This window comes from Taudactylus pleione, unplaced genomic scaffold (assembly GCF_031769625.1).
Source record: "Taudactylus pleione unplaced genomic scaffold, aTauple2 ptg000116l, whole genome shotgun sequence".
NCBI lineage: Eukaryota > Metazoa > Chordata > Amphibia > Anura > Myobatrachidae > Taudactylus > Taudactylus pleione.
Genome location: NW_028284518.1, coordinates 5293718 through 5314737, shown reverse-complemented (window position 1 = coordinate 5314737; position 21020 = coordinate 5293718). Strand labels below are relative to the sequence as shown.

Here is a 21020-nt window from a genome sequence, read left to right as displayed (position 1 = left end):
CCAGTCCTAAAGGGGTGCTGTAGTGTTGTCCAGGGGGTGCTCTGTCCATCAGGGGTGCTCCCCCCAAGTGCTAAAAAAATAATATATTTTCTGTGTTTGTGAATTGTGTGCGCAGTAGCCGCACGTGCATCAACAAAGTAGTGCCAAGCGTGCGCCTGTGTCATAAGTAAAGGGCCGGCTGGCTTGACCGTTAAGGGTGCTGTAACCCCCGAAAGTACACTCCAGTCCAAACCAAAAAAAAATTATTTTCTGTGTTTGTGAATTGTGTGCGCAGTAGCCGCACGTGCATCAACAAAGTAGTGCCAAGCGTGCGCCTGTGTCATAAGTAAAGGGCCGGCTGGCTTGACCGTTAAGGGTGCTGTAACCCCCGAAAGTACACTCCAGTCCAAACCAAAAAAAAATTATTTTCTGTGTTTGTGAATTGTGTGCGCAGTAGCCGCACGTGCATCAACAAAGTAGTGCCAAGCGTGCGCCTGTGTCATAAGTAAAGGGCCGGCTGGCTAGACCGTTAAAGGGTGCTGTAACCCCCGAAAGTACACTCCAGTCCAAAGCAAAAAAAAAATTATTTTCTGTGTTTGTGAATTGTGTGCGCAGTAGCCGCACGTGCATCAACAAAGTAGTGCCAAGCGTGCGCCTGTGTCATAAGTAAATGGCCGGCTGGCTTGACCGTTAAAGGGTTCTGTAACCCCCAAAGTACACTCCAAACCAAAAAAATATATATTTTCTGTGTTTGTGACTTGTGTGCACTGTGGCTGCACGTGCATCAACAAAGGAGCAGCGCCAAGCGTGCGCCTGTGTCCCATAAGTAAAGAGCCGGCTGGCTCATTTCTTAAAGGGTGGTGTAACCCACAAAGTGCACTACTCTCCAGCAAAAATAAAAAAATATTTTCTGTGTTTGTGTGCGCTTTAGCCGTCTAGATTCCACCTGCATCCTCAAAGCAGCAGCGACAAGCGTGCGTCTGTCTGTTAAAGGGTGGTGACACCCTCAAAGTGTGCTACACAAACAATTAAAATATTGTTCTTTTTTTTTCGGTCTTTGTGAAATGTGTGGGCTGCATCCTTAAAGCAGCAGCGACAAGCGTGCATCTGTCTGTTAAAGGGTGGTGACACCCTCAAAGTGTGCTACACAAACAATAAAAATATTCTTCTTTTTTCTGTCTATGTGAATTGTGTGGGCTGTAGCCGCACCTGCATCCTTAAAGCAGCAGCGACAAGCGTGCATCTGTCTGTTAAAGGGTGGTGACACCCTCAAAGTGTTCTACACAAACAATTAAAATATTGTTCTTTTTTTTTCGGTCTTTGTGAAATGTGTGGGCTGTAGCCGCACCTGCATCCTTAAAGCAGCAGCGACAAGCGTGCGTCTGTCTGTTAAAGGGTGGTGACACCCTCAAAGTGTGCTACACAAACAATAAAAATATTCTTCTTCTTTTTTCTGTCTTTGTGAATTGTGTGGGCTGTAGCCGCACTTGAATCCTCAAAGCAGCAGCGACAAGCGTGCGTCTGTCTGTTAAAGGATTACATCGGTGACAGCATCCAAGTAGGCATGTCAGACAGTCCGTACCTGTACTGGCAGGAAAAAGAAGCAATTTGGAGGTCCCTGTACAAACTGGCTCTATTTTACCTGAGTTGCCCCCCCTCCAGTGTGTACTCCGAAAGAGTGTTTAGTGCAGCCGGGAACCTTGTCAGCGAAAGGCGTAGGAGGTTGCTTCCACAAAATGTGGAGAAGATGATGTTCATAAAATGAATTATCAACTCTTCCAGGGAGACCAGCCTCCAGAACGTACAGAGGGACCTGTGGTTCCAGCAGGGACGAATTAATACTCTGTGAGGATGAGGATGTACATAACACTGAAGAGGGTGAGGAATCGGTGGATGAGGAGGATGAGGATGACATCTTGCCTCTGTAGAGCCAGTTTGTGCAGGGACAGATTAATTGCCAGCTTGTTTTGTGGGGGCCCAAACGAACCAATCATTTCAGCCACAGTTGTGTGGCAGACCCTGGCGCTGAAATGATTGGTTTGTTAAAGTGTGCATGTCCTGTTTATACAACATAAGGGTGGGTGGGAGGGCCCAAGGACAATTCCATCTTGCACCTCTTTTTTTTCTTTGCATTATGTACAGTTTGGGGCCTAGTTTTTCAATGCCATCCTGTCTGCCACTGCAGTTTCACGCCTAGATGGGTCACGTGTTTGTGCCGCCCACTCGTGTCGCTTAGCATAGTCATCCAGCTACCTCGGTGCAACCTTTTGGACATAAAAACACTATTGTGAGGTATTCAGAATAGACTGGAAATGAGTGGAAATTAAGGTTATTGAGGTTAATAATAGCATAGGAGCAGAAAAACCTACAAATTCTGTGATTTTAGCTGTTTTTATGCTTTTTTTAAAAAAAATACAGATCCAAAACACAAAACCCAGAACCCAAAACACGGAAGGGTGGTTTTGGCAAAACCAATCCAGATCCAAAACACGAAGAAAGATCCAGATCCAAAACCAAAACACGAAAAGTGGCCGATGCACACCCCTAGTTTGGAGTAAAGCAAAAAAAGAGCAAGTAACTTTCTACCTTGGTGAAACCATGCTGCACTGCAGGTGGGACAGATTAAACATGTGCAGAGAGATTGATTTACTGTATATATATATATGAAGTGTCCAAACTCAAATCTAAACTGCAATGTAAAAATAAATCTGTCCGGTATTTGTGGGCTACATGCAACAGCAGCCAGTATTTACCCAGCATGCAAAATAATGGGCTGGGAATCAATAGCCGGCGGCTGAATTGCCACCAGTTCAAATCCCGACGCCGGAAGCTCGAAGGTCCAGAATCCTGACGGGTGGTAAGTACCTTAACCATCCCAACCTTGGTGGTGCCTAATTCTAACCTCCCCTGGTGGTGCCTAACTCTAACCTCCCCCCCGGTGGTCCCTAACCCCCCCTTCCCGCATCCTAAACCTAACCCTCCTCTGGGGTTTCCTAACCCTAACGTACCCCCGGTGGAGCCAAAACCTAATCCCCCCCCTCCCCGTAGCCTAACTCTCCCCGGGGGGTGCCTATCCTTTATCTCCCGCTGAGGGTCCCTAAACCTAACCCCCCCAATCCGCATTCAAAGTGTAATGCTTACCCATATACTTACCTTCAGGATGGAGGCGGTTGGGATGCCGACGTCAGTAATCTAATGTCCTTGGGATAGCGGCGTCAGCATTATGCCGGGTGTTGGGATTCCGGTGTCGGTATATTGACGATCAGGATCCCATCCGCAGGCATTTTAAACGTATAACCAAAATAATAAATGTATTTGCACTCCTTGAATTGCACCATGATTTCTCCTGGTGCACAATTACTTGCTCCTTTTTGCGTAATATTCCAAACCTCAGAATCAGGCCCCTAGTGTATCTGCAACTTTCAAAAATATCAAGTTAATGATTTGTGAAATAAAGGAAGTTGAAGAGTTATATCTGAATCATGTAGTAAACTGATAAACATAAGTTTATGTTCACTGGTGATGCTGTAATGCTCATGTCCCGCCAGGTGAAGAAACACATTGTTTTGTTGTTCAGTTACTGTCCCTGAGCACGCGATGCACCATTATTATTATTATGTTGTTACTAGGAAAACATTCTCTTTTTCTTTTCACACAAAGGACAACATTTCCAGTATCCATGAGCAAGATAACAGCATACAAGGCTTATATGTAACTGCCTTTTGCTTAAAATTGGTCACACTCTGCATGATGAGTACAAGTTATGCCCGTATTTTCAGTTGCATGTACAACCGCTTGCGCTTTGAGAGGTAAGCACGCACAACTGGAGCACAATGAGGATCTGCAAGTTTACTAGGTGTATCTTTGCGAGTCTATAAGTCATGTGCAAGTTTACAAGTTAATGGTGATGACTGCTGTATCTTTGCTCCGGACACATCCATGCACTCTACTTTAGGTTGCACTTATCTTTACCTACATGCAACTTAAAATACAAAACTTGGAACAAGTGTGCAAGCCCAAGTTTCCTCATAATGTGTAACTCTAAATGATGTTGATTGATGTATTTAGAATAGATGCCCAAATGCTATATATATATATATATATATATATAACACCATAAATGAGAAGATACAAATGAAAAGTAAAATCTATGTAAATAAGGGACCATATTTTTAGGTACAATAAAATTTCAAGGCACTTATAAAATATATACATATTTTCACCAACTATCACTTCAAAGTAACTTGACTTATCAAAATATAGGTCAGTTAATAATAAATCAGTGACAGGAATACTGTTCATTAACCTAACTTCATTTCCAGAGTAATTAGTGCAGCAGAGTGTTGGGAATTGTATAGTGTTATAGTTTCCATTATCATTAAGAGAAAATTAATTTGTTCAATTTTATTATTCTGTTCCTATGATGGACAATCAGTCAATTAATAGATCAATCATCTCCAGCTGTAATGGCGCACATCCACTAGGCGATATTAATGTGTGATTGCACGATTACGACATTGTAATTGTGCAATCGTTCATTAATTGCGCACAAATCATGCACTATAATGTTGCGCGCTCCCGCTGGTCATTTCCGACATCAATCATCGCCTAAACATGCCGGTCAATCTGCTGATAACGACAGATTGGCCATGTTCGGGGATGAGGGAGGGTGCCTACACTGAATGACTAATCATTCAGTGTAGGCACTGCAGGGGATGGGGAACGATGGTACGATTACAATGTTGTAATCGTACTGTCTTTTCCTAGTCGCCTAGTGGATGTGCGGCTTTATACTTTTAAAAATAAACACTTTATACTAGTAGCAACGTCAACAGTGGATTCAAGCTGGCTAATATGAGTAATATAACAGTCATGGAATTTGATAGTAGCAGATCATCTTAATGTTGAAATGATCTGCCTGACAAGCAGAAAATAACCCTTTAAGCGCTCTTAATAATGGTTGTCAAAATAGCAGAAAGATGCAAAACTATGATTTTGGTGGTCTCTTCTAGTGTATATGACTACGTAATGTGGATTAAACTGTGGTTTGGCTTTTCATTAACATACTGGGGCTAATTCCGAGTTGAACGCAATGAACGTGCAATGCTAATGTTCACGTAGTTGAGCGATTTTTTGCACAAAGATTTCTGAAAACCCCCATGGCGCATGCGTTACGCAGATTGTATGCACACAGGTGCTGTTGCGATGGATTCATATTATATCAGGAATTGGAGGAGGCTAGTAATGCATGCAAATATGGGCCGTTCAGTGGGCGTGTATGGTAGTGTCGTGGGCCTGTCATTGAAAGCAGCTGCATTCCCACACCTGCAAGCATTGGCGGCCGTAGTCAGACAGAGAAACTGCACCTGCTATAGGGCTGGTGCAAGTTTCAATGGTACGACCAATTGTGGCTTATAAGGATGCACCAATTGGTATTATAGCATGCACAGATGCTAAAGGGGGGTCTCAGTCATTGCGCATTCGGCAAAATGCATGTCTACTGGGGAATGCATTTGATGCAAGGTTTGCATAAACTCACAGATGGGCAACCGCCAATAGATGCTGCCACGTGCACTTTTGCGTGCGAATCAGGCCCATTGTGATGATTGTGTAAAGGTGAATCAGAAACTGCTAAACGAGTTCTCCACCCATCCATCATAATGGCAATTCATACTTGCCAATGCTCCATGAATGTCAGGGAGACTCCCTAAATAGTAGCAATCTCCCTGAAGAGTCTAGTAATCTACCAATTTGCACCTTACCCACATTATGTAGATTTTAGTTACCTGGTAAAAAAGGAAATCAGAGATATATACATGCAAATGGGATCATCAGTTCCAGGGGCGTATTAAGAGAGGAGGGGCCCCGTGAGCAGCCTCCGTCCGTGGCCTCTTCCTCTCTAACTGGCGGCCGGCAGCACACTGAGTGCAGCAGTAGACTATGAGCACTGGTAGACTCCATCGCTGTGCTAGAGTCTACTGCACATGCGCAGGTAACCGGGGGAATGGCACGGCAGCAATGTTCCCGCTGGTTTCCCTACTCTGTGTGTGCAAATCCTGGGAAAATGGCCCCCACTCCATTTTGCGGATGATTTGGACAGCACTGCTACCGCCAATGCAGATTCTGGAGAGGTGAGTATTGAAGAAATGGATGAAGAGTGGGCAGTGTGGGCCCCCTGTGTGCACCACGCACCCTGCACCCATTGTAGATATGCCACTGATCAGTGCCATTTCCCTGCATTGGTAATAAGGCACAATGATCCCTATGGCTACATGCATTTTCAAATAAGGTTTCTCAGGGCCACTTACTGTATATGGAATCATGTGGGTAAAACGCAATGCATGAACAAGCCCTGAAGAGTATCAGTGTCTTTTTGTGAACAAGCAGATCATACTGAGCAACAATGCAAAAATGATCAGGCGTAGCAGTACACGCCCACTATACCGCCGCGCTCATAGCTGGTGCTTTCACAATCTCCCTGAAATACTTTTTCAAAAGTAGGCAAGTATGAGTCAATTGCTCTTACAGAAGGATGGGGTGCAAATGGGTGTTTAGTTAATTCATCAGGCAACTCTTGTGCCGCTTGATCTATTTGGCAAAAGATCCAGCACTAATGATGGCAGCTTGTAAAAATAGGTGAACCAGACATTTGACCAAACATAAATACGATGAGTTTTTAACAAATACAAATTCAATTATTGCCTACCCGGTTTCCTAGAATTGTATCTTACGTGAAATGCGATTGTATCTGCTGGTCCTATTTTGAGGACCCAGAGCTGCAACATAGTTAATCATTTCCTACATTGACTAAATGATGATAAAGTCTTTAGAATCCCCTTCTGAGTTCTATATTTGTAGTTCCCCTTTAAGTGTACTTTTAAAGGCCTTTGACGACTTTGTTTGCAGAATTGCAGTAAATTCCACCCACTTACTTTAACAGCCCTACGAGTACCATTAAATAGTACAATGTAAATGATAACCAACTAGTATGTGAGAATATACCAGTACTGCGGACTCTCTGTATCATCTAGTACAATACAGGTTAAAATAAAATGAATATAGATATACAGTATGTGTATTTGTGTGTGTTGTTTTTCCACAAGGAACGCTATAGCCTATATCTATGACAGCACAATCCAAAGAAAGCAAATGATGGTGAAATGAAATGAGCTCACTGTGACTAAGAGAAGCCCCACCAAAGTAAAAACACACACGTATACACACAGGCGTGTGTGAGATGGCAGGTTCATTTCTTCAGGAGATGGGAAGGTGTGTTTTTATGTACTTAGAAATCAGCGGTAACATGTAGGTGCCAGAGGCTACTGGAACTCAAGTTGGAACACTGTGTTAATTAATAAGATAAGTAGTTATTGTTAATAGGATGAAAAGACTTTCAAATCCTACTTTGTGTTAAGAATCCACATCTGTTTCACTTCATCTGAACATCAGTCACAGAACTCCTGTAATTACGAATTGTAATTGTATACATAAATGGTACACATCCTCTGTTCAAAAGTAAGGTCACTAAGGATACAGGGGGTACTTAAAGCAATTATTAGCACCAATGAACGCCACACCCTATACTGTATAGCAAAACATATGATCGCTCTGATTAACTAACCACTTTTATTTGTAGATTAAGAATATCAATCACCAAATATGGCTTACCGTTGCCACGGTAATAGACAGAATCACTATGCAATCCTATGCCATTTATTTTGCTAGAGCTGCCAACCTGTGATGTTGTTTATTGACCTTTTTCACTGTGCTGAATGCAGGTTTATAGGTTGGTGGTAATTATTCAGCCTTATATGGCCACCTTTGGGCATAGGATGAGAGTATATATCCATTCTCATCTGGGGGGGGGGAGGGGGGAGGTGTATCAAGCCTTGGGGGTCTATTTACTAAGCAGTATTAGGAGACAGAGTGAAAAGTGATAAGGTACCAGCCAATCAGCTCCCAACTGTCATTTTTCAAACACAGCCTGTGAGATGGCAGTTAGGAGCTGATTGACTGGCACCTTATCACTTTTCACTCTGTCTCCTAACACTGCTTAGTAAATAAACTCAGATCCTGTCAGCTGATTGGTTGGTACTTTCTATCCCCTAAGTTTTCACCACTGCCGTTCAAGGTGTTACCAAGTAAAAAAAAGATCTGTGTTGCTACTTAATAAATATGATGATGATATCAACTGAACTGCAATCATGAGCTAACTGTTTCATAATTTCACATGTGTGTCACTATAATGCAGGGTTGTTACGAGTGGCGTGCGAGCAGTGCCGACGCAAAGGATGCAGGGCCCTTGGGATGGCATCATCGCTGTATCTGGCTAGCATGGTGCCTGGCACCACACCCAGCAGCCAGTATCACTACTGCAGTGCCGGCTGGAGCATCGTTTGGACGTTCCGTGCACGCACCTTGCAGCCTATACAGCTGCCCTGACTGAGTGTCACTCCGGGTGGTGCCGTGCTTGTCCGGTGATGGCGGTCCCACTCGTCCATCCCGATCGGCGTGACTTATTGATGGGGGAGGCAGCACAGGGTGCAATGCCTCCCTATTACAGGGCTGCTAATACTGTATATACTATTATTTTCTTCATGTGAGTTGTAATTTTCTATAGTGGAACTGGCAGTAATATAATATAGTTATTTTATAATAAGGATTTACTTAGAAGGGATATATAGACAACTAGTAATATTGGCAATGGTAGAAATAAATAGTTTTTATTAGTGGCAGTCAGAACTGCATGGCTGAGAGGACAATGGGTAGAACAAACTGTGAGAAAATACACAAGTTGATATGCCAATGTGTTCCACGGGTATTTGCATGCTTAAGTAGCGAATGGCACTAATGACAAGTGGAGACAAATAAGGTTTTCTGCATCAGGCAGTATGTTGTAACATATACACCAGTTGTGATAGCATGCACTGTACTACATGGGTATATGAATACCAATATGGCTAATGCCAAGTAATGGAAACAATGGGTTTAGCATATATTGTATTACTGAATTAAATAAAAAATAGAATTAACCTACACAAATCTATTGGACAGTAACAGACTATGAGCCTGCTAAATTTCAGAATTGTTCAAATCTATTTCCAATCTCAGGTCGACATATATGGTTATTAAAATAATATAACTAATATAAATGTAATATAATCCAAGGCAGCTGACCAGATGGAAATACACTAAACTATTGAAGCTACTATCTGATTGGTTTATAGAATTAATGTATTGAACTTATGATAGGATGGTTGATAAAACACTGTTGATACTATGGCCTTTATATGATGGCTTCCATTTACATAGTTCTTATGTCACTTTGCGGCACAAACATTTAATCCAAACCAACTAAATTCCAAGAGAAGGCTTGCATCCTTCAGCAGCTATTGTCTGTGAGGAATGCATGGGCCTGCTTCCAGTCTTGTAGTGAATAGGACACTTTTCCTAAGAAACTCCTGATTTGATTACTGCATTCATGTGCATGACCAGTTCCTTCTCTTTACTTCGTCCACAAATCTTTCATTGGATCTTTTTTTTTTTTTTTTTTTAAATCTTGTGTTTATTAACTGCATCAACTTGAGGAGCTAGCAATACATTTCATTCCTGAGGCCTTTAATACAAAATAATAGGCTGACACAAAAAGGATCACTGCAATTCATTTACATCACCGAGTTTCCCTCCTGTCACATCTTCGTGCTTTCGACAAGCAGTTGCTTTGACTATTATAACAAAAACGTATACCTCCACACTGTAGAATTTATTATATTATTCTACACGTTTCCTCCCATTGCAATCACACGCCTAAATGTGTTAGGAAATGAATTGCTTTGTGTGTTTAATGGCTAATAATCCACTAATAACAGATGTACACAGTATTCATATCATTATAGTGTATTATAGTGCAGTGCATATATTTTGTACAATGAGATTTTTAAAGAAATTAGCCATCTGAAGAGGTTAGTAGCTCCAAGCAGCCATATGACGGAATGTTCCCTAATCTCACAGTCTACTAAAGTGATCTACCCACTGGGCAAGTCCTTATCCTCAACAATCAGGATTAATTCCAGTCTGTGTTACCTATTGTTAGACAAATGGCTAAAATCATATCTTCTGCATAAGCTTTTGGGACCCTGGTTGTCTGAATGGGGATTAGCTGCAAGGCATATACTGCTCTAGAAATAACATTCCCTGTAGGCAAAAGTCTAGCAATTGTGTCTGCAGTAATCCTTTTCATTATCACGCAATCTGAATTAGCAAAGATTGTGATGAAAACTTGTTGACTGATTTGAATTATAAATACATAAAAAAAATGATAAAAGATAAATAGATATAGTTGATAACCTCAATTTGAATTGGGCAGTATAGTGCAGATGTTCTTGATTTCCATGCATATCAGTGAATCTAAAATATTCAGATTATATTTGGAAGAATATAAACGAAAATGTAAACCATGATTAATAAGTAAATACATTGGGCTTAATGCAGAGCTGAACTTAAGTTGGCCGTAATTACTCCTGAATTGGGCGCACAGAACTAAAAGCAGATATTCGCCCATATGCAGAATTGTACGCACCTATGCGGTCAGGCTGCCCCTATCCGTCCCCTTGATTTGAAACTCCCCATTATTATCACAGCACAGTTACACCAGAGATATCCTTTGTACGTCTATAACAGGAGCAAAATGAATGCCACTCTGGGATTGAGAATTTGTTTCATTGTAAATATTTCTAAAGTCCCTTACACTATCCTTCTTTCCCTTATACTTCATATAACAGCAAATCATCAATAGATGTGAATTAAAAATCTATTTTGGTATTATACATGCCAGAAATGGAAAGATATGTCATGCTTTTCATTAGAAGTTAGTTTGGCAAAATAGTGTTCTTTAGAGTTTTCCAAAGCACTGTTTACAAATTTAGCAGACATTTAACAACCACAGGAATCAGGAATGTGAGGGGTAAGCAAATCCAGGCCTACAAAGCACGCCTTGTTCTTTTTTTCTCTGTACATAGCAAAATACATAGTCTTGTGTTGCCTAGGTAACCAGTGTCCACATATCGCTAGTCTACTGAATCTCTAAGCAAAAGTTTCTATGTGGTTACTTGATATAGGGACTGTGCAATAAAGTTTTTGGCCCAAATGGAATAGTCCGCGATTTGAGTGACCATTTTGCTAGATTTGAAGTGGAAGTTTGTTTTAAGGCAAAACTAGTTGCTGATTTAAATCTAGTGGCTATATGGCTGAAATCACTCCCAGGCTATTACATTTGTGTTTAAAGCTAATCGAGAAATACAAAGTACCTAATAGAAGGTAATTTCGGGTAAAAACAGCATTTTCTTCAAATACTAATTATAGACTATAGAAAGTCAGACTTTTATAACAGAAATACATTATTTACTACTCTAAAAGGGTTATATTTACTAAAGTACAGGTTTTTAGAAGTGGAGTTGTTGCCGAAAGCAACCAGATTCTACTTATTATCTATCTTGTACCTTAGTAAATATGCACCTTAAGGTGCACATCCACTAGCAGATATTGATGGACGACTGAACGATAATGACATAGTTATTAAGTCGTCCATAAATCGTGCATGAATCCGGCACTAAAATGTCGGAAACGACCAGCGATGCGCACTCCCGCTGGTCGTTTCCGACATCAATCATCGCCCGAACATGCCGGTCAATCTGCCGATAATGACAGATTGGCCATGTTCGGGGATGAGGGAGGGTGCCTACACTGAACGACTAATCGTTCAGTGCAGGCACTGAAGGGGATTGGGAACAACGGTATGATTATGATGTCGTAATCGCACTGTCTTCCCTGGGTCGTGTAGTGGATACGCACCTTTAGAAGTCTCAAATGCTTACTGAATGTAATCATCAATAGCAAATATGTAACATTGCCTGTCACCCTTTGCCAGGAAAGCAATTTGTTGTAGAGGGCGCGTAATATAAGGTATGTTTTACTGCTTCTGTTATACACAGTGCCACAGCCTTGATGACCAAAGTGGTGCTCTCAATTCTCAGATACAAATATGCACTTGTCTCTCTGCATATTTGAGAAGGAGAAGGAGTGTATTGAGGAAGATCTATATAAAAGCCTCAAATAGGAATGGAAATCAAGACAATGGGATTTGAGACTGAAAAGAGAGTTGGCAAAGAAACAGCTTAGTGCTTAGTATGGAGTGAGGAGTTCTCAGAGATTGCAAAACTCTATTCTGCACGCTGACCACACAATACTTTAATAACATATTTTATTACTTAAGGACAGAAGAATGTGGTATTTGACAGACAATTATATTGCAACATTTCTCCTGAATTAGTGGAATGCATTATTATCTTAAAGACTGTTTATTGTTTTCAAGCTGTATACAGTGCAACTGAAAATGGTTATATACACTGATAAAACTAAAATCTCTATCTTTCTTAAGGGGCCCATACATCTAGCCGCTACCCTGGCAAATCCCCATTCTGTTGACAACGGGGGTCGGAGTATGGGGATATTCAACATGTTGAAAAATCTTGATTTCCTGATCCAGACCTGAAAATGGTCGAAATCAACGAGTCAGGAATTTTTTACATGTTTAATGTCCTCGATCCGCTGAAGGGTCGCCAATCATCTATGGCTACCAATCCGCGAATCAGGCCTCATCGGCAAAACTGGTAATGGGGGCGGTAGATATATAGCCTCATTAGGCCATAGAATTATTACTATGACAGCAGTCTTCCTGGCAGTGATTAGAGTCTGTTTGAACAGAGGATTTACCAAATGGTGTTGGTGTATTAACAACTTTACATCCACTCCTTACAATTACATCTACTATTTACATGAAAGCTTTAGAAACCTAGTGGCATTAAGCTGGTCTACTAAGCTGGGCATATTAAGTTTCATTTTTTTACACTTATAGTGTGGTCTGAACACATTTTCACAGTGAGTTCTCTAAAACCTTTAACAGAGCTATTATACTGGAAAAACCCAAGATTGTGCTATGAGAAATAATTTTCCTATCACCTATCCCCGACTGTAATTCTACACCAGTCTATTTTTATACTAGCTACGTTTAAGATTTTCAGTTTGCGGTGATTTTGTGGCTTTCCCAGCAACATACGTATAATAGTCATAGACAGTAATTACTGAGAAGACATGAAATGACAGTGGAAAGTACATTTGTATTAAGATAATATACATATTTGATTATATATATTGGTATATTTTTTACACTTTTTGGTAGCAATATCACTAAATCATACATACATCTTATCTTAGCTAGATAAAGTTAATCTACTGCCTTAGATATAACAATAGCTAATGTCACAATTAATCACTTGAAATCACTCCAAATAAATAATTTGACATAATGGTGGTACTCCATGTCAGGGTGATTGGAGTAATGAGTTTGCAATTCCAAAACTGATCATTTTTAGAAAAAGGTGAAACGCGGAGAGCGGTGAACAAAAAAAACCTTTTATTCAAATCATATCACTCAGTATGCTTTTACAGTAAAAACTTCTTAAAAATACAATGTGGTATATTTTAGTTTTTAATGTTTGCCAGAAAAATAATTGGTTTTCCTTGCCACTCTTGTTCATATTAGTCTGTATATATAAACCACAGTCAAATGATTCTCCAGGCTGAATATAACACGTTCTAAAATTACCCAGTATAATGATGCTGTATGCCTACTATAACTGCTAAAGTTGCCTGACCTGGGATGGCGGTCTCTAAAATGTGTACTCTCCCTTAAGAGGTGAAGAGCAATACACCACTGTAAAGTGTGGGTTTTTAGAAGTGGAGATGTTGCCCATAGCAACCAATCATATTCTACTTAACATTTAGCTATCACTGTCTAGAAGATAACTAAAATCAGATTGGTTGCTATGGGCAACATCTCCACTTCTAAAAACCCGCACTTTAGTAAATATACCCATAAGAGTGTATTTTGTATATAATGTCCTTCACTGTACTGTAAGTTACTTGTTTTTTTTTGTTCACTTATTAGTTTTATGAACTATGTAAGGTGCTGCGGAACACTTGTGGTGCCATATAAAGGATAATAATAATAACAATAATAATAATAATAATAATAATAATTTTGGCCTCCAGGTTTTGGAAACACAATAAGTATGAGAGTCTGTGGGAAAGTGGAAGTTTACATCAGCCTGAGAAATATCAATGTGTTTTTTTTTTTTTTTACAAAGTACAAGCTATGCGTATGTATAACTATAGCAAGCTCTACTAGATGGATTTGACTTGCAGGCTGATTTCAGTTGCTTCAAGGTCTTTTGAATAAGCCCTTAAGAATAATAAGTAGTGTATTGTTTTGCTCTGTCTTGTTCAAGCTATCTTTAGTTCAACTGAGATAACATGTTATAGAGCCAATGGCAGACGGCCTGTTCTGGGTGGAATACAGTAGTCACAATGTCATGTAGATGAGGTATGGAGATGCATACATGCTTGAACAAGGAATTCCTCACTTTTTTCAGCTTGCTGCTACTTGTGAATGCTGACCTTTGAGTGTTCATAGGTTTGTGTTAGCAATAGCACTGCATATATCATGGTACCTTGAAAATCCCACTGACACATTCTGAACTAGCTACAATAGACTGTCTCAGTCAATTATATTTCACAATGTAAAAGCACTTCGCTATCTCTTATACATGCTTATTTGGCTACTACTAAATTAGATGACAACTGAGAAATAGTTTACTTTACACCAAACCATATTTGTGGCAAGATATAACCATACAATTGGGGGGTTGCCACAGTCCAATTACAATCACAGTGTAGCCCTGTCATCAGTGACCACTAAACTGAGACAAAATAAATTAAAAAATATTTCTGTTTTTAAACTTTTTCCCATTAACGTGATCAATGACATTGGCTACAGACTGCTAAATATCAGCCTCATTAAGAAAACTGGAAAAGTGTGAAAAGGTTAAAAACAATGTAACAAAAAGCAAGATCTTCCAATACTAGTTTACAATCCCACGTAGCATTATCAAGGGTAACTACAGTCACTATACTTACATTTTTATTATTTATATAATAATAATAATAATAATAATAATAATAATAATAATAATATTAGCAGCAACAGTAGTAATAGTGTAATACAGGTCATCATTCCCTGAATTCCTTCAGGCTATTGGAGCTTTGATGAGACCCCTGTTGAGTCAGTTTATGAGTGACAGGGAGCTGCAAGCAGCTTTCACAATGAGGGGTTAACCTTTGCCACGGAGCCTCATTACAAAGTCAGACTGCAATCCCTCATTCCCATGTTGTAGCTGGGAGGATTCCAGGCTCCTGCCATAATACATGCATGCAACCTTCCCATTGAGTTCCACTGTCACCACCAGGATTACAGTCTGCACAACACACAGCAATAGAGGAACCAGATACCGCACACAAAAAGCAGACATGCATGTAACTATACACAAACCAGTGTAAGCAAGCATATGGGACAAAACATAAGTTATCTAGGAGAAATCTGACTAAACTTCTGATACTTAATAAACTAAATATTTCACTCTAAGCAAAATAGTTACAACTGAATCTTATACTGTCAAAAACTTCCCCTAACCATGCATTAAAAAAAAATCTGTGTGTGTATATTTAAAGAGCTATTAGTAAAGCCTAATAATAAATGACAAGAAAACAAAACTAAGGCGGCAGCCTCCTCACCTTGTACTTCATCTTTACGAAATCCCCCTAGGCTGGGTAACTAGGTAGCTTGCATTGGAAGATCCGCTGCTGTGACTTGTGATCAGGAAGGGCAGTACAGTGCAGGGAGCACTCGCTCTAGTCTCGCCTCAGTCACCACTGAGCGCTGCTGCTATCTGAGAGCACTGACTACGGTGCAGACTGCAGAGTGTAAGCGTCATTTGCATACCGTCTCCTGATTGGCCGTTGGCCGGGAGGAAGGTCTTACTGGCAGCCGTCACCCTGCCATTTCACTCAATGTTGTGTAGTATACTATAAGCACAGGCTGAGAGCTCTATTTCGGGGCATAGAGAGTTCTATATACTGTACCAGAAATGTGCTCACAGGAGGATAAAGCTCACATAGTTATGCACTTACGGAACAGCTTCCTGTGACCTAGCAGAGTCTGTCACATACCACCTTTAGAAGCAGACACTTAACCATGATCTGAGTAAGACATAGCAATAGTAGGGGAGAAAGGAATTTCTGTCCATTGCCCCCTCTAACCATACATGCTGATCTCGGCTTCTTTTCCTCGGGCCTTTGTTTTTGTTCCATGGAACTTCAAAGCTTTGAAGCTGTCAGATTACACAGGCACCAATGTGTCAGCAAAGTGGGGACAGAAATTTGGTGTGTTGGACACAGTATTAGGTATTTATTGTACTCTTGGGCCTGATTGAGAGCCGCTCGTAAGCGGCCGCTCGTTTGCTCCGAGCGATGTTCGCACATCTGCGCATGCGTATGGGTCGTAATGCACGTGCGCCAACCAGTCAGTGCGATCGGAAATCGAGCGCTCGCCAAATAGCGAGTGCCTGCTAATTTGAGTGACAGGATGAGGCGTTTGTGGGTGGTAACAGGGGAAGGTGCTTGAAAACGGGGAGTGGAGATCCGAACGCAGGCGTGCCAAATGGTCAAAACGGGCGTTTTAAGGGTGTGCATAATTAACAAAGCAGCGTCATCGGCCATGTCACTTGGTTGTCTCTTAGCCTGAACTGCTCGCATGATTGCGGTAGGAAAATGCTACCACAAGCACTACGAGCAGTTCAGACGCCTTTCCAGTGGCAAACGCAGGATTTCTAGAGGGGGGTTTCCAAATGCTCGATTTTAGAGTGATGTGGCCAGTCCATGAAGAGGGTATAATTAGCAGTTAACCAGCTTTAATATGCGTCATACAAAGTGTATTGTGTGTCAGAATTCCAGCAGATACAGGACCAGCGATCACAGTAAGCCATTAGGTGCGGCAGTAGTTCCATCCTGACTGAGCTGAATGTATTTTAGATGTAGGCACCATTCCAAGAACATGCAGCACTAGTAAAATTCTATTATATTACTATTTCTATTGTGGTAATGGTGTGGGCTGCGGAGGGGGGTTTCCAGGCAGACGGAAACCCCCCCTGCATTTGCCTATGCTTTCGATGTACTCGATTAATCTAATAAATAGCGGAGATGACGTAGGATGCGAGTGGCCAGGGGGCGTCTTTACAAAATAGCGAGCGCATGTTTCGTTCGCTTGCTCAGACATAGAGGCGTCAACAGACCGCAAAGAGCAAGCGCTCAATTTAAATAGCCAGTCCCTTTTTCTGAACGAGCGAGCACAAATAGCGTCCGGCTCTGAATCAGGCCCTCTGCTCAGAGTGTGTCTCTCCTATCGTTATATAGAAATAATGCACTCAGAACAGCAAGGGACACACAGTACCTAATCATCTTGTTTTCAGGTGCTGCATTATTCTGAATGTGAGACACCTTTAACCCTTACAAAAATATGCCAACTCTACTTGTTGCAAACGGGATGTAGTTATGAGACCAGCTCATGGCCGCCGGTCTCAATATCGACGCTGGAATCCCGACAAGGGATTTAAGATAGGCGTTGAAATACCGACGCCTATCTTAATCCCAACGCCAGAAGGACGCCAGCCCGAACAAGGTAAGTCTGGGGTGCCCTTAGCGTTAGCCGCGTGGGGGGGGGAGAGTTAGGTCTAGGGAGCGTAGCGTTAGGCACTCCTAGGGGGGAGGGTTACGGTTAGGCACCCCCGGGGGGAGGTTACGGTCAGCCAGGGGGGGTTAGGTTTAGGGTGCGGTAAGGAGGGCTTAGGGTTAGGCACCCCCGAGGGGAGGTTAGGGTTAAGCACCACTAATGGAGGGTTAGAGGTGGGGAGAGGGGGGGATAGGGTACCGGCGTCGGATATGGGACTTCATACCCAGTCCGCTATGCTGTAATATATAACTTTGGATTTTTAGTTGCTCGCTATAACTAGAGGGTCTAATACTACTAGTAGAACAGGAGGTCAAAGCAGGATTAACAGGATATCTGGGGCAATCTCTCCGTGGCCCACAAACACTGGTGGCCCCCCACATATAGCTTCATCACCAATGTGGAGGCACTGTGGCACATGTAAACTGAGGTTTCTGCGTGAAATAATATGAACTGTGTTTAACGCATTTGTGGTGCTGGGAGTATTTACAAATTATACTTTTTAACAACACTGTCAGCATATCATATTGACAGTTTCATTGGTAGGGGCCCCCACAAGTTATTTGCCCTGGGACCTTCAGAAATCTTAATCCAGCCCTGCAGGTGGTTATATTAGAGCCAGCATGTAATTTCAGAAAAAAGACATATATTATATGGGATGCGGTCATAATCCCGCCCGCAGGGATTCCGGCGCTCAGAATGCCAGCGCCGGAATCGCGACACCTGTGAGAATTCCGGTGCCGGCTTCCAAACCACCGGAATCCCGAAGGTAGGTAACAGGGTTAGGGGGAGGGTTATGCACTAGGGAGAGGGTTAGGCCCTAAGGGGGGGATGGTTAAGTTTAGGGTGCGGGGAGGGGAAGGTTAGGTTTAGGTACTAGGGGGGGAGGTTAGGTTCATGCATCGGGGATAGAGATTTAGGGTAGGGAAAAGGGGAGGGTTAGAATCATACTTGCCTACCCACACAGGACCTGCGGGAGGCTTTTAGGGTAAGCCCTGCACCCCTGGAAGTGTAGGCACTTCTCCCGCATTCCGCCCACTTCCTAGTGAAGTGGGAAGAATGGGGAGAATATTCCCGGGGGTTCGGCGGGTCCGTGCGTAGGGGACGAGGACTTATGACGCAATTCTATGAAAATCGCATCATTTGGTAGCGCCCCTAATTAAACATACAAATCAGCATGAGGGGAGGGGCTTAATGACGCAACCCATCCGCCCCCAACACCGCCTACCTGCTTCTCCCCGGGCTTCTCCCGGGAAGGGAATCTCAGAAGTCGGTAAGTATGGTTAGAATACTGACCGCCAAGTGACCGCCTGTATCCCGAGGACCGGCATCCAGTACCAAACCCATATTATACAGTGTGGTTCTAGGACAGAGAACAGAATTTGTACTGTCATTTTATCCTTGCAGCATTATGTTATATTTATATTTTATATATCTACGACTGCAACCTTGTACGTAATTCACATAGTCTATATATGCTAAGTAACCTAAACACCTATTGACCCTAGTAAAGGCTGATACATTGGCAAGCAAGAATGCGTTATGCTAATTGTGTATTGCAAAATGCTGTCCCTGAGGCTACTAGGAGTAGGCCAAAAAGAGATTACTAAACAATACAATAGCACATCCTCCACAAACCCAAATATGCACAGTAGGAATTACACAGAACTCATTTTCTTCCCTGCCCACTATAACAAGCACTTCTGTCTTTAAATGCCGAGATTTCTGCATGATAATTCTACATCCCCAGAAGCCCCCAGTATTTGGAGCAGCTAGTCATATCGCTTAAATTAGCAATACACTAGATTTAGGTCTCTGTTTTGCAATGTAAATGTCTGGAGTCTATGCAACTCCACCCGTCTAAATACGGTTTAATAAAGAAAAATGTGCCTGTAGGGTAGATGCAATATGTGCTGTCATTCACTGTTTTGTAGACTCTAATTAATAAAGGGAAGGCTGGAGTGACTCAGCCATGTGGTTTACAGACTAAATTGGTTCAGGTGAATCCATCGTCCTGTCATTGAGATTGATGTGGTATATCCTCTGTTAGTTGTTTCTGCTTTAAATATTATAGTTATTTTGTTATTATGGACATATTAATTACAAATTTCAGTGACCAAATTCTGATGCATAAGGTTTTTTTTATAAGAAAACAAAAATAAAAATTTTCGTGGATGATTTTTTGATACACATTTTCATAAAACACAACATGCTTCATTTAGTTTACCGTTACATACACCGTACATAGGCCCTGATTCAGAGCCAGACGCTCTGACCGAGCGCTCGCTCTGAATCAGGGCCGTCCTTCTGAATTTTTAGAGTGGCCTACTGGCCGCTCGTATAGCTGTGGGTGACCACCCACAGCTATAGCGAGCAGCCAGGAAGATGGACGCGATGGTCAAGACCATCGCGACCATCGGGCTTGCGACGAGACCCTTGTGGTAGGGTCTTGTTGCCGCAAGCCCTGGAGTGCTTTTGGCTCTATCAGAGCCGAAAACACTCCCACTGACATTACTTGTGATGTCAGTGGGGCTGGCCCCAGACGGTAGGCGTTCCCATGGGAACGCCTCCGTCTGGCCAGCCACGCCCCTGGCACGCCCACCAAAGGAGGCGTGCTGTCACTCACCATCGACAGCATGCCCCCTTTGTAGCGAGACCCATAGCGACGGCTTGCCCATCGCTATCTGGGTCTCACGCATGCGCACAACGGAGCCGGGTCCGTCGTGCGCATGCGCACTGGGCCAACATTAACCCGCTTGCGAGTGCTCAGCGCTCGCGAGCGGGTCTGAATTAGGCCCATAATACCAACATTAATAAACTGATGGAAGCTATTAGTGTGATTTTCTACTTTAAATATGAACTTTGCTCAATCCTTTATCTCCCAACAATAGTACTTTGGTGGAGGTCCCTCCCCTGACACACCCACAATTCCATGTATCTAGGAGTGTCCTGGTACAGTAGTTACATATAGCCGGGACATTGTAGAAGGCCCATGCTACCATTCTCATTGTAGAAGGATATCCGATACAGAGGTTTTTATTCAGAGTTGTATGGAAGTCTGCTTATGATGTGTTTTGCGGGTGTGAAGACAGAATTGTGGCTATTCAGAGTTGAGCTTAATGGCCCCCATACATCAGGGACAGATTGTTGCAATTTCCTGATCCCCAGACGCTGGGCCATCGGTGAAAATGTTGGATTTCCCTGATTTGCCAATCCCAACCAAAATATGATCGTGATCAGCAAATCAGTGATTTTTTAACATGAAGAATTTCACTAATTCCTTGACAGATCGGTGAACATCTATGGCCACCGATCAGCATTTCCAACTGGCGAATTGGGGAATCATGGATACGGACTGATGTAT

General features: G+C 42.1%; 1 protein-coding gene across 1 annotated transcript in view; it reads right to left on the bottom strand.

Moving 5' to 3' along the window:
- The window catches only part of NEDD9 (neural precursor cell expressed, developmentally down-regulated 9), a 44328-nt gene extending 28516 nt beyond the window's left edge, over positions 1-15812 (bottom strand). The window contains exon 1 of the mRNA XM_088471650.1: positions 15667-15812. Within this exon, the coding sequence (XP_088327776.1) occupies positions 15667-15678 (12 nt within the window). The 5' untranslated portion in view covers positions 15679-15812. The remainder of the gene's footprint in view (positions 1-15666) is intronic.
- Positions 15813-21020: the final 5208 nt, after the last annotated feature.